Source organism: Podarcis vaucheri (assembly GCF_965113315.1).
Source record: "Podarcis vaucheri genome assembly, chromosome: 5".
Taxonomy (NCBI): domain Eukaryota; kingdom Metazoa; phylum Chordata; class Lepidosauria; order Squamata; family Lacertidae; genus Podarcis; species Podarcis vaucheri.
The window spans coordinates 59,750,342-59,763,578 of NC_138763.1; the positions used below are offsets into that span (position 1 = coordinate 59,750,342).

Below are 13,237 nucleotides of genomic sequence, written 5' to 3' on the forward strand. Positions count from 1 at the left end.
CTATATATTTTTCTACACAGAAAAAGCAAGCACAGTTCTATGAAAATATTGTGAAAGTAATCAGACCTAAACCAGATTATTTTGCTGTTGGATACTATGGACAAGGTTTTCCAACATTTCTACGGGTAAATGATTTCAGCTTTTGATGGGTAACAGATAGATGCTATACTTGAAAATGTCATCCTCTTTCAGTGTGCTAAGTTGATGAAATATCCAATACATTTTAGGATCTTTTCTCCCCAAGATGTATTACTTTTTATATCTATTTTTGACTTCACAATTTTATTTAGAAGAAGCTTGCTTTACTCTAGATCTCTGCTTATGAATCATATAATTTTCAAATAATTGAAAAGGATGATATAGAACCAATGTGCATTAGATGCAAATTACTGATTTTGCAGATGTAATAATAATGATAAAAAATGAAAAATATAGTGGCATTTGTTCATACAGATTGAAGCTCCCAAATCTGATTTGTGATATATTAGATATAACAGTAAATAAAATCTAACAATTGAGTGGTTAATTTACTCTCACCCCCCCCCAAGTGATTTCATACATCAAATAGCTAGAGATCATCACCATTTGCTACTTTTTATGTCAAAACCTGAACAATGGAATTACATAGAGAGAGAATGACCCCAATACAATTTTATAGACTCTGAACACCTCATTTTGCTGATTTAGACATAATGGGGAAGTATGCAAATAAGCCTGCATAGGCCCAAAGTATGCACACTTCCCTCTTACAACTTGGCTTATTCTAATACATTATGGTTCTCTGAGTTTGGATGTCACTGGGAACTGTGGTTTGTTCGAAAGTGAAAGCACCCAATCTCTTCTTCGTGGGTCCCCAAAACATGAGGCTCAGACAGACTCATTAATGTAAGGAGAATACATGGAAGGTCACAGAAGTGAGCCTTAATGAGTGCCACACTGTGAACAGCTTCCCTGCGATTCACTACTGGTTCAGAAACAATCACAGCCTCATGCATGACATGCTCAAGACTCTTTGAAGTGCATAGGAATTGGATCATTGGCACAGAGCTGTATCTGATTTTAAAGCATTCCCATGCTATGGGGCATAGAGTTTGATAACTCAACCCCACTTTTTACTAAATGCAAGGGAAAACCTAATTTCTGTATCTCCTGATATGAGCAAGGCTGCGGCAGCAGAAGAACAAGGTGACATGTTTCTGTGTAAAATTTTGAAAGATAAAGGTTGTATCCAGGGCTGTCCATGCATGTGAGAAATGGTCTTTTGCTTGCGCAACAGGACCTTACCTTTCTCAGACTTCTGGGACCCCATATTTTGGGGTTGTGGGGTGAGAGCATATTTGAACTAAAAGCAAGACAATTAAATCTATCAATTTCCCTGCCGTCTTTACAAAAGCAAGGCCTGTGATTTATTAAGCATTTTGTCACATGGAGACTAATTTGCAATACAGTACACATTTCTCTCTATGGGCAGAGTTATCTGCTAGTGATTTAGAGCTCTGGAGAATTGTTAGGAAACACAAGAGAAGTAGCAAAGCTGTCCTGAATTATTTTACTAAAATGGAACTGAATTAGCATACTCCATTTTCTGTATAATCTGTGTAGACAAAGGAATAGAATGCAAAATAAAAGCTCTGTTCTAATCACTGGTGTTGATACTGAACTGAACTCTTCGCAGGGGGTTCTTTAAAGAGCTTGGATACAGTTTTTCTATTTTAAAAAATAGTTCATTCGTAGCCCATCCTATCCCAAGGCCTATTAAGCCAAAGAGGATCCTAGTTGGGTTGAGTTATGTAGTCAGATGTGGGTCTTCACGGGTACCCCATTTTTTTCTTGCTCCAATGACAATTGTTCCTTGCCTTCTCAACCCTAATAGTTAACTATTTCCTGTGTCTTTGCCATTTTTTATTTCTATAATCTCCAATACTGCAGCTACTTTGAAGTCATGATTTGTGTGATACATTTCTTCCACAATAGTTTCCAAAATACATAAGGACCATTACATTTTTTTCAGGGAATTGCATTCTTAGCTGAATCGTTGCAGTTACATTTTATTTTACTTGCTTGATTTAACAAAATTTATATACTACTTGATTGTTAAACACACAAACACACACACAAGCGGTTTGTTGTTGTATGGGGAACAGCTTATCATAAATAACTTCCCACAAGGAATGGCTCCCATAAGGGCCTGTTTTTCACTATCACATCACAAATGTAACATATGTATTGAGTTAAAAGGCAATGACCCCAAACTCAAAATCTTATAAAAAATAAAATCTTAATGGAAAATTAATTCAGCTAATTTAAAATGTTCTTGGTGCAGATTTTATTTTATTAAGCTTTTATTTTATGTCAGATTTTCAATTGTTTTCTGGATACTTCAATTGTTTTCTGGATACTGTATAGTTTCAATGTTTGTAGAAATAGGTTTTTAAACAAATATCAGGTATGCTTAAGCAAGATATATGTGGGCTTTTCTAATGGAATCTATAATGTACCCAAATTTCATTATGTATTTGTTGATAGAACAAAGTTTTTATTTACCGAGGAAAAGAATATGAGCGCCGTGAAGATTTTGAAGCCAGGTTATTAACACAGTTTCCTAATGCTGAGAAAATGAAGACAACTTCTCCTCCAGGAGAAAACATTAAAAACTCTCCAGCGCAATGTATCCTTTAAATGTGCTCTATTGGTGTGATGGAGTCCTTTCAAAGAATCCACAGACCCATTGCATTTCCTATGTCGTCTTTGATAACTCTACTGTATGAATGTCTACTTAAGTTGAAATTTTACAGATACGTAATTTTAACAGTTTTATCATTACAGTTCTTAACACTGTAATTCAGATATTCAGTGCTTCACTGTAAAGCCAAAGCTTGATTTACCATCAAGATTTCACAAGCCGGTATCAGAGCAGATTTTAAGGTACAAATGTCTGGAATTTCACTGCACCTCATGTAGCAAATACCTGTGAAAGCTTCTGCCATAATATATATTATAGTCTTTAAGATGCCACAAGAATCTTTGTTGATTTTGCTGCAAAGGAATAACATGGTTACCTCTCTGGAAATCATTGCTCTTTATGGCTTAATAGGCTGTACCTGATTAAATAGATAACTTGATAAATGACCTGCTAAACTATATACCCACACCTTGAGCCAATCCTATTCAGAAAGATGAAATATACACCAAGGACATATAATTAAATCAGGCATTACATTTTTCAATGTGGTTCAAGCAGAAATGAATTTTGGACTGGACACCTTCTCTTCTCTGCTCTCCCCTTACCCTGTTAAAATCAATGCCTGTCCCAAACTGACTGCATGTGTGCTCAGGATCTCACTTAACCTTTCATAGGCTCTCTGGGTAGACCTTGCAATCTGAGCTACCCAAAGTTTCCAAAGTATTATGATGGACAATCTCCCATAGAAAGAATTAAATGCCACCAGGGCCCAAACTGAAGGAAACAGTTGCTGTTCATAATCATAGTTGTGGCTCTAACCATAGGGTCTGTGGAGCCAAGGAGACATAAGCAACTACTCTACTTCATCCCATTCCCAAAATGTTTTAAAAGCAACATTTCACTAAGATATTTATTACTTATTTGAAGGAGTCCGTGTGGTGTAGTATCTAGGCTCCAAATTCCCACGCAGCTGTGAAGCACACGTAAGTGACCTTGGGCCAGCCACACACACTTTATATTATCTTCTTTACAGATTGCTTAGTGTGGGGTGGAGATAGGAGATGAGAATTACACATGCTGCCCTCGTCTTCGTGAAATAAGGGTAGAATGAGATATATAAAGGTACTTCTTAAGCCAAATGTGTAAATAGCATTTATATGTGAATGTGCCAGAAGATCAATAAGTGTGAGCAGAGGAGCTGGTAATTTTCCTTGTGGTCCTATATTTCTGTTATTATTTGCAAGGCTATTCTAGCCTTTTATCATTTGTATCCAACCTTTTAATCAAAAGTTACTTTAATAACCTTTTATTCAGTTAGGACTGGAGCATGCATAGAGGTCACTTTAAATCACTCTGCAGCTGTCACTGTGTGGAGAGCAATTTCTTGCAGCGGCTGGTGATTTAAAGCCACACAGTGGGTTCATTGTGTGCTGCAGTCCTCATTTTAATGTTCATGTGTGTTATAAGAAAATATGTATGCAATTGTGTATTTTCCTTCTTTCAGTTTCTATAGGGTGAATGAGGTTCAGCGATTTGAGTATTCACGGCCTGTTCGGAAAGGAGAGAAGAACCCGGACAACGAATTTGCGGTAATTTTTGCATGTTAAACTGAGATCCATAATAGCTATTTGGATTCCATTTAGTAATCTTGAAATAAATGCATGCATATTTTAGGAGACCCAAATTTTGTTCATGGATGTGAGTATTGTCTCTTAAAATGTTATATCCTTACCATAAGAAACAAAGAACACATCCACTTAGAAAATACAGGTTTTGGTTACTGAAAGTTGACTTCATTAATGTAAACATTGTAGCCATGCAAATTTAACTTCTGCCTTCTAGGCAGCAATAATATTTTCACAAAACCATATGGTTGATCTTTGAAGCCAGTCTTTATGTTTCAAATCCTATATATCAGTGGGTGGAATTCAACTACATTTTTGCATGAACACAAGGATTAGCACTAGTGCAAGGAGATCCCCCCATTTCTATTCCCCAGTCTACTTGAACAGATTTAAGGAGGAGAAGTGGAGATTTTTTTCATTACACAAGAATAAATGCTTGTGCTGATAGAAAATCTGCTTAGCACCATGTTGAATACAACCCAAGATCTTGAAAGTTTTTTTTTAATAGTGATAGATGTTATTAAATGATCGCTAAACTCTCAATTTTTGTTTTTTCTAAAGGCCAGATCCATATTATAGGGAGATCTTAAGCTGTGTTGTGTGTAGACCCTAGAGTTGATGCTTTCTAAGGGCCAAATTGCAGATGGCCTTGAATGCATATTTACATGGCAGGGGAGGGGGGAAACACCATTTCCTCCCCTTCTGTGGTCCAGAGGAAAATCCATCTTCAGAAGCTTATATTTGCTTTGGGATAAATTCCCATTGGCATTGTTGGAGTTTCTCCAAAATTTTCTCCTTTCATACGAGGAATTTTCCTCAGGACTGTAGTAGGGGAAGAAAGGATTAAACTTCCTCTCCATGTCAGCTGCCATTCATTATCAACCTTGCCTCACCTGATGCAATTTGCTGGGTTCTGTCATTCCCAGTCAGCATTGGCTAATGGTCAGGGGTGGTAGGAGTTGTAGTCCAACAACACCTTAAGGGAAACAGGTTCCCCACCCATGATTTTGGGATATGACCTCGATGAGCCCAAAGGAGACTTAAGAAGCTCACCTTCTACCAAGTAGAAAGGAGTTGTGAAAACTTTCACCAGTTACCAGCTTCCATGTTAGGAGAACAGAATATGCTCTGCTGTCCCATCTTCGGTAATTTACTGCAAATCAAATTACACAGCTATTTATCCAAAGTAATAAAAGTGACAAGATTACAAGAATTGAAAAACAGATTGTAATGTATCCAAGGTAGGGTAAAAAAGGAGAGAGATTTTTAGCACATGCATGCATGCAAGCAAGCACATGTGTGCACATAAAGAGACTCACAGAGAAGAAACATAAAGTTGATCTAGTATGGTAGATGGAAGAGTACTCCTCCAGCTCATACAGGCAATCCATGAGATTTCTTTTGGTGCATTAAAAAAAGCCAACTTTGTAGTATCTATATACTTGCAGCCAGGCTTTTTGTGATAATGGAGATATAAATGATGGGGTAGGATAAAGCCTATCAATCTGCTAACATTCTACTTCAAATCTTTTCTCTTAAATTTGCAGAATATGTGGATTGAGAGAACCATTTATGTGACAGGATATAAATTACCTGGGATTTTAAGATGGTTTGAAGTCAAATCAGTTTTTATGGTAAGATCAATTCAGAAGATTTTTACTGAGGTCACTTAATCACATGGCTGCTATTTTTTTTATTTAAAAACTGAACGTGTACAGTTTGCTGATCTTACATTATATGAATACTGCTTCTGATGTTGATGCTATGGCTTAAGTTCCTGCCCTTCTGTTTCAGGAACCTCTGGCATGGTACATTGTGGTCCTCCTGATCACCATAATATGGTTGACACCACTGGTTAATTTCTTAGTACCATGGCAAATCCAATCTCATTGTAGTGGGTTCAACAGTGAACTTCAAATAAGTCATAAATATTTTCTATCTATTATTTTCTAGCAACTGAGGACCAATAGTCCCATATAACACAGTTTGAACAATTATCACAAAAAAGTCCTCCTCAGCTTCAGCTTTGGAGACCCTGGTGTGATATAGCACTTCCTTTTATGCAATTTATTGCATTGTGTGTGATTTGTTTAGTCTCCTTAATTAGAGATGCATGTTCATGTTTATTTTAAGAAATTTGTTAATTAAAAACACAAACTAGACAGTTGTAAAAAGTCAGCACCGACGTCTTATCCATGCAGCATTAAGTCACTTATTTACTTGTTTAATTTGCAGCTATTCCAACTTTTTCAGTGACATCTTAATAAGAAATGTATTCACACAACTCTAAAATGTTTTGCTGGTGTGAATATTACCAACAAAGGAGACATTTTTTCTATATTTGGAACATACCTTATTAGCTCCTTGTTCTTTTCCATAGTATTTTTAGATGAAAACATATAAATGAAAAGTGACTATACTTTTCAGAATAGAATACACAGCCATCCCCACCTCTTACATGCTTATGTGTGACTGTGTATATATGCGTGACGCTAGGAAATAATATGTGGTTGCGTGTGAGTCAATCATGTGGTAGTGGGGAGACACCTCTAATTCAATTCATACCCTGAAATGGCAGAAGAGCTAGGGGGAGTCCTCATGGCTTTGAGGAGACACTCCCAGGAGTCCGAAGAGGACATCAGAGAAGGCGGAGGACGTCCCAAAGAGCCTAGAGGTGCACCAGGGCTTTGTTTACATACTCAGTCTCTGCGGCTAACAGCTGATGTGTGGGGTAGCAAGTTTCAGTGGCGTAGCGTGGGTTGTCAGCACCCGGGGCAAGGCAAGTAATTTGCGCCCCCAACCCGTGGATTTTAGCACTGATTTTAGCACTGCGAGTGCGAGCCCCCCCCCCCAAGATGTTGCGCCCGGTGCAGCCGGCCCCCCTGCACCCCCCACGCTACGCTACTGGCAAGTTTCATTCATTCATTCATCCATTTATTATATTTTCATGCCACTTTCCCACACAATCATGCTCAGAATGGCTTACAGCAAAGAATCAAGGATGTATTTCAAACAAGCGCTACTAAAACAATTTCATAGTAACATAGCTAAACAACAAATATAGTAACCTTCCAGAAAAAAGACATCCCAATACTATAAATATAACAAAATTACTTAAATAACATGCAACATCCAGTGCAAAAAAATAACAAGGGAGCTTCACAGTTTCACCTTAATCCTACAAACAGCCCTCCCATAATGTTGCTCAGTGTCCCTCTCCTGTAGCAGATTGGTATATGGCTTCCAAAGGCAAAGGTTGGAGTAGTTGGAAACACCTCTCCCTTGATGGTAGGTTGGGAGCAGAGGGAAGAATATTGAGCAGTCAGTTATTATAATAATTTATTGCAAGCATTTTATGTTTAAATTTAAAACTCTGCTAATTCCAACCTGACACCAGCCACCTGTCTATATTTCTTTGTAGCTCAAAGAAGGGGGGTGGGGACTATTAACATATAATTTCATATGACTACACACACATTATGCTGTCCAGGTTAATTTGTTTGCATTTGCAATGAAGAGAGAGGTAAGGATTCAGATAAACATTGACTTGAAAGTTTGAACACAGACAGATTTACATTGTAATAAATCAAGACATAAGCAAACAGCAGAAGAAACTTGCCATTTGCTATGCTTAGTGTAAGGAAATCAAATATTAAATACCAGAAGTCTTTACCAAGGCACTCTTAAACTTGTAGCCATGGCATTCGTAGACAGTACTGTCTGATTCAGAGATGACTTCTCCTTGATATCAAACATTCATTTCAGAAATGTGCTGTTTGAGAAAGAAGTAGAAGACAGCTTAGCTTCAGTTGGCTGAAAATGTGTGATCTCTTTATAATATCTGTGTTGATGGATTAAATAAGATCATTTAATACCCAGAAATACCGTTGCAATGCCAAATGATCCCTCAAATCTTATGATACTACAGTTAAACAAAGTCTGTGGATTTAAAAGAACAAGGTATCCAGAGAACATTGGTGGGTCAGTTACATATATTTTTATTCACAGTATTGTGATTCATCACAGTGATTCAGGTACCACGTGAGTTTAGACAGTTTTTATATTTTTCCACTAACCGGGAAAAGGTTGTCTGGTTCCAGAAGGTATCCATTACTCTTAGTCATGAGAAGGAGGGCAGGAAGTGCTGACAGAATTAGGCAATATAAGGCAAGGTGATACGGCAAGTACTACAGTGAATTCTAGAGGGCTGGAAGACTTTGAGTGAAAGAAACAGCTGGCAAAACCAAGCAGGATTACACTGAATAAAACTCACAGGAGAGGGAACCAAGAGCAATAAAGAGGAGCTGGATCAAAGAAGCTAAGAAATCAGCAGAGGTCAATAATCAGAGATGGTTCTGGTGCTGCATAAGAAGTTGTAGCTCAAGAGAATGTATAAGTATAGGACATTTAATGAATCTTTTGAGCCCAGGATCTCATGCAAATTTAATGGAGATGGTCAGCAACCCCAAGACTGCTGCCTCAGATTGGTGAAATTTAAGGGACATGGCTGGCTCTGTGGTCTAAACCACTGAGCCTAGGGCTTGCTGATTGGAAGGTTGGCGGTTCGAATCCCCGCGACAGGGTGAGTTTCCGTTGTTCGGTCCCTGCTCCTGCCCACCTAGCAGTTCGAAAAGACGTCAAAGTTCAAGTAGATAAATAGGTACTGCTCTGGCGGGAAGGTAAATGGCGTTTCCCTGCGCTGCTCTGGTTTCACCAGAAGTGGCTTAGTCATGCTGGCCACATGGCCTGGAAAAACTGTCTGCGGACAAACGCCGGCTCCCTTGGCCTGTAAAGCGAGATGAGTGCCACAACCCCAGAGTCGTCTGTGACTGGACGTAACTGTCAGGGGTCCTTTACCTTTACCTTTAAGCATGCAAGAATCACCCTTCTGGATCAGACCAGAGGCCCATCTAATCCAGCAAATTATTCTTGGCCATGCCTGTGGAAACATTTTACTTTCTTCACATGTTATCGTTTGGTCGTAAACCACTTCTCTTAATAGATACAACTTTATGCTAGAACTCCCTGAGAGCTCAAGGTCAAGTTGAACCCTGGAACCACGATACTGACCTTCCCCAAAGAAGGATCAATTCTGTGGGGCTGTTCAGATGTGAGTCCTCACGTTTACACTGAATGCATGAGGCATGTGTGGGATCACATGCAGTAGCCATGGCCGCATGTTCAGTATTACATGGGGAAGGGGCTATGTACATATATGCACAGCTCCTCCATTTAAGCAGGAAGCTGGTCAAGGTGCCAAACTCACGAGTGTTGTGAAGTGTGGCCAGCAAGATGTTCTCAGCATTGGGCATGTGGCCAGCAAGCTCAGTCCTGCTTTTACCTCCCAACCATTCATTGAACTCATTAATCCTTTTGTCCGAACAGCTTTTTCATTAGTCATTCTGTCTTCCCCTCTCTCTGGTTTGCCAGTATAGGTCTTCCTAAAAAACCTGATGAAGTGAGAGAAAGGATTAGATTAGATTTATTTACGTGGATGTACAATTAGCATGACTAGGCATTGTAATGAACCTGACAATGGCGAGAACCAGCCTTTGGGCGGTGTTTATTGGGAGACATGTCGGAGTTCTATTTGTACACATGCCCCACCCCAGTATTACTGGAAACAATGGGTGTTGACCAGGATTATGTGAAATACTCTGTCCATGCTCTTCATTTGTCCTTCTTCTACACAATGTTTTGTGAATATGCACAATTACTGATGTTTATGTACAGTGTCTAGTCAACATATTTAACTGCAGCATTTTTATCTGTATAGCAACGTATTTCTTTGTTATTTTTGAAGATGCAGCAGACAAATTAAATCTGTCTGTCTATCTATGTAGCTTTGTTCTGACCATACTACTGGGCACCCTAGAAGCATTCATTCACTTGGAAGGACAGTGTGCAAGGCTTTACTCATTCTGTAACTCAATTTATGCCCCATACTGACCACATTTAAAAGTCAACGGTGTCAGATGCAGCAGTGAGGAGCAGAGATTTGTTTGGCAAATGCAACAGAACTGTTTGTCATATTACTTTGCATTCCAAAATAATGCACAAAACACACTTTAAAAAATGATAATTAAGGCAAGTTAGATGTAATCAGACTGCAGGTGTAGGAGTGACAATTAGAAAGATTTGATTATAAGTGCCTTTCAGAAATGTGTTATGTTACTGATAGGTAGACAGAAGTGTTCTTATGTAAAGTTTATGCAAATGACTGTAATCAAATACAGACTTGCATTTTTTTACACATTCCAATTAACCCCTTATCTTTTCTATTCTCTCATAGTATTTGTTTGATTTTTAAAACAGTCATTGGTGACATGGGCAGAACCCCCTTTTTTATTCTTCCGATAGGGTTTTGACCAAATCATTTCTCCCCTGCTTTTCAGCTGCATTGCAAACCACTTTAGAAATTCTTTAGTGTATCAAACATCACCTGGCATAATGCACCTCAATAGGAAAAGAATACAGCCTTGTGGCTCTTTAGAGGTGGGAGGAAATAGACCCATCCAGGGTTCAACTTAGGTAGGTCTATGGAGCTGCAAAATGAAAAAAAACTCTATTGGCACGGCAAGCATTCTAAATACAAGAGTCACATTGCCAACAGGTGAATGTAGTCAAGGGTCATAAGACATTCATTTGGAGGCTGATATGATGGTGGGATTTGGCTCAGCTAAGTAAAGCATTGTAATGTGGTTTAAGATTAAACAGATTGATGTAGTACATTTGCTTTTTAGCTGCTATGAGTCTTAGGTGGACCAGGCTGTATATCTTAATAAATTGGGTGGTGTTGCTGTTTCAAGTGCAGGCCCATGCAGAGCTTGTCTGAGGCCCGGGGCAAGAGTCCTATTAGAATAAAGTTATAAACTCAAGCCAAGAAACCAGCTGGTGCCTGGTGGGGGGACCCAGGTGGCCTGGGGCAAGTGTCCCCGGCTGCCCCCTCCCCCGGCAGGGCCTGTTTGAGTGAATACCTGCATAAGCAAATGCAAATGTTATATGTGGATTAAGGCTTAATGTGTGCTCATTCTGGTGTTTTAAGAATGATAAGAATATCAGTTCTTGTTCTCATTGCTGAAATGAAACTATAGTAACATTATTCTACTTTGAAATCAGTTGACAGCTGAATTTAGGCCAATATGTAATTATTTTTCTAATGATTTTGTGTGTGTGTGTGTGCTATTGTCTCAGGTTGAAATCAGCCCACTTGAAAATGCAATTGAAACCATGCAATTAACAAATGACAAAATCAACAATATGGTTCAGCAACATTTGAGTGATCCAAACCTGCCTATTAATCCTTTGTCAATGCTGCTAAATGGCATTGTAGATCCTGCGGTTATGGGTGGCTTCACCAACTATGAAAAGGTATGTTCATTCAGTGTTCTCTGTGTAACCATGCTGGCTCTCCAGCGATGAGAAACCTAGAACTTATATATACTAAAAGTGTATCTAATTATTAAATTAATGTATGATCCACAGGGTATTTGTCTTTTCTAGGAACCATTCCAAATCTTTACTAATGCAAATACTTCTGAAAATAGGCCCCTTGTAACAATCTTTTTGAGGGAAGGGACAGAATGCCTCTCAGAATCACTGAAGCTGGGGACCAACAACCCACCCACATTGAAAGAGGATCAATTGGGGCAGCATCTGTGGTTTATTTCTGTTCTTCAAGCTTTCTGAGATCCAACATGAGGCCTTTTTCGGCTGCCCTCAGCAGCATTTGATGTCCCTCCCAGCCCTCATTCTGCCTTCATAAAGGTGCTGTACTTTGGAAAGGAGGTGTAAAGGCTCTGACAGGGTCCTAGAGTCCTCCCTCCTCCTTCCCAAAACCTAGTTAGCACTTTCCCAGCTTGGGGGAAGGAGATTGAGGGGCTCTAGGATCCTACCAGAGCCTCGCGCCTCCTTCCCAAAGCCCGAAACCGCAAAGCTTACCTGGCTTTGAATAGGCAGCATGAGGCCTAGGGGAAGTGTCCAATTTTGGCTTCACTACCCCCCACTCCTGTTTGTGCTGTAGAATTCTGTACAGTGGTGCCTTGGTTCTCGAACAGCTTAGTTGTCGAACAATTTGGCTCCCGAACGCCGCAAACCCAGAAGTAAGTGTTCTGGTTTGCAAATGTTTTTCGGAAGCTAAACGTCCAGCTCCTGCAGCCAATCGGAAGCCACACCTTGGTTTTCAAATTGTTTCAGGAGTCGAATGGACTCCTGGAACAGATTAAGTTTGAGAACCAAGGTACCACTGTACTGGCGCGCCCTTCTTAGCTCCTTGGTTCCCTTACACTAGTGAAAGCCAGTTAGCACAGAAAACACACTTGCGTACCTATGTGCCTATTTCAACAATGCTACTTTTCTGCATATCACTTCCACTTTGAAAAGTTCATATTCTATTAAAAATGGCTAAATAAGTGTATTTACTTTTTATTAGTTCTTCTACATTGTCAAATGTATTATTTCTTTTGTAAAATGACATTTTTTTCCCCTTAGGCTTTTTTTACTGAAAAATATGTGTATGACCATCCAGAAGATCATGAAAAAATTGAAAAATTGAAGGACCTAATCGCATGGCAGGTAAATCACGTCGTCAAGGAACCAAGTGGCATTCAAAGGCAGCCTGCTGTCATTTTTGACAAAACTCAGGCATCAAAGAATTCACTCCAGTGTATATGTTTCTATGGCATTTCAAATGCCTTGAAACAGGAGTTAAAGTTCATCTTTCTGTGTCTGACATAGTTTGTCATTTTATACTCCCAAATGTGACTAGCACTATTAACCCACAATTTTATCTCCTGCTGTTAAGTTCACAATTTAAAGATCTGAGAGCACTGGAACTTTCAGCTTAGAAACTATCATAGTATAGTTTAGTTCAGTGCGGCATTTCCTCCCAGCTGGGACTGATTTACCTCTAGGGGAAAAAGAAGAAGAA

At 39.1% G+C, this 13,237-nt stretch overlaps 1 protein-coding gene across 2 annotated transcripts in view; it reads left to right on the forward strand.

The window, feature by feature from the left end:
* Positions 1-13,237, forward strand: part of DOCK1 (dedicator of cytokinesis 1) — a 361,394-nt gene that overhangs the window by 314,068 nt on the left and 34,089 nt on the right. For both annotated transcript variants that reach the window (XM_082222828.1, XM_082222829.1), the window contains exons 40-46: positions 21-125; positions 2,527-2,668; positions 2,847-2,925; positions 4,188-4,272; positions 5,856-5,942; positions 11,503-11,679; positions 12,799-12,882. In XM_082222828.1, coding sequence (XP_082078954.1) covers positions 21-125; positions 2,527-2,668; positions 2,847-2,925; positions 4,188-4,272; positions 5,856-5,942; positions 11,503-11,679; positions 12,799-12,882 — 759 coding nt within the window. The remainder of the gene's footprint in view (positions 1-20; positions 126-2,526; positions 2,669-2,846; positions 2,926-4,187; positions 4,273-5,855; positions 5,943-11,502; positions 11,680-12,798; positions 12,883-13,237) is intronic.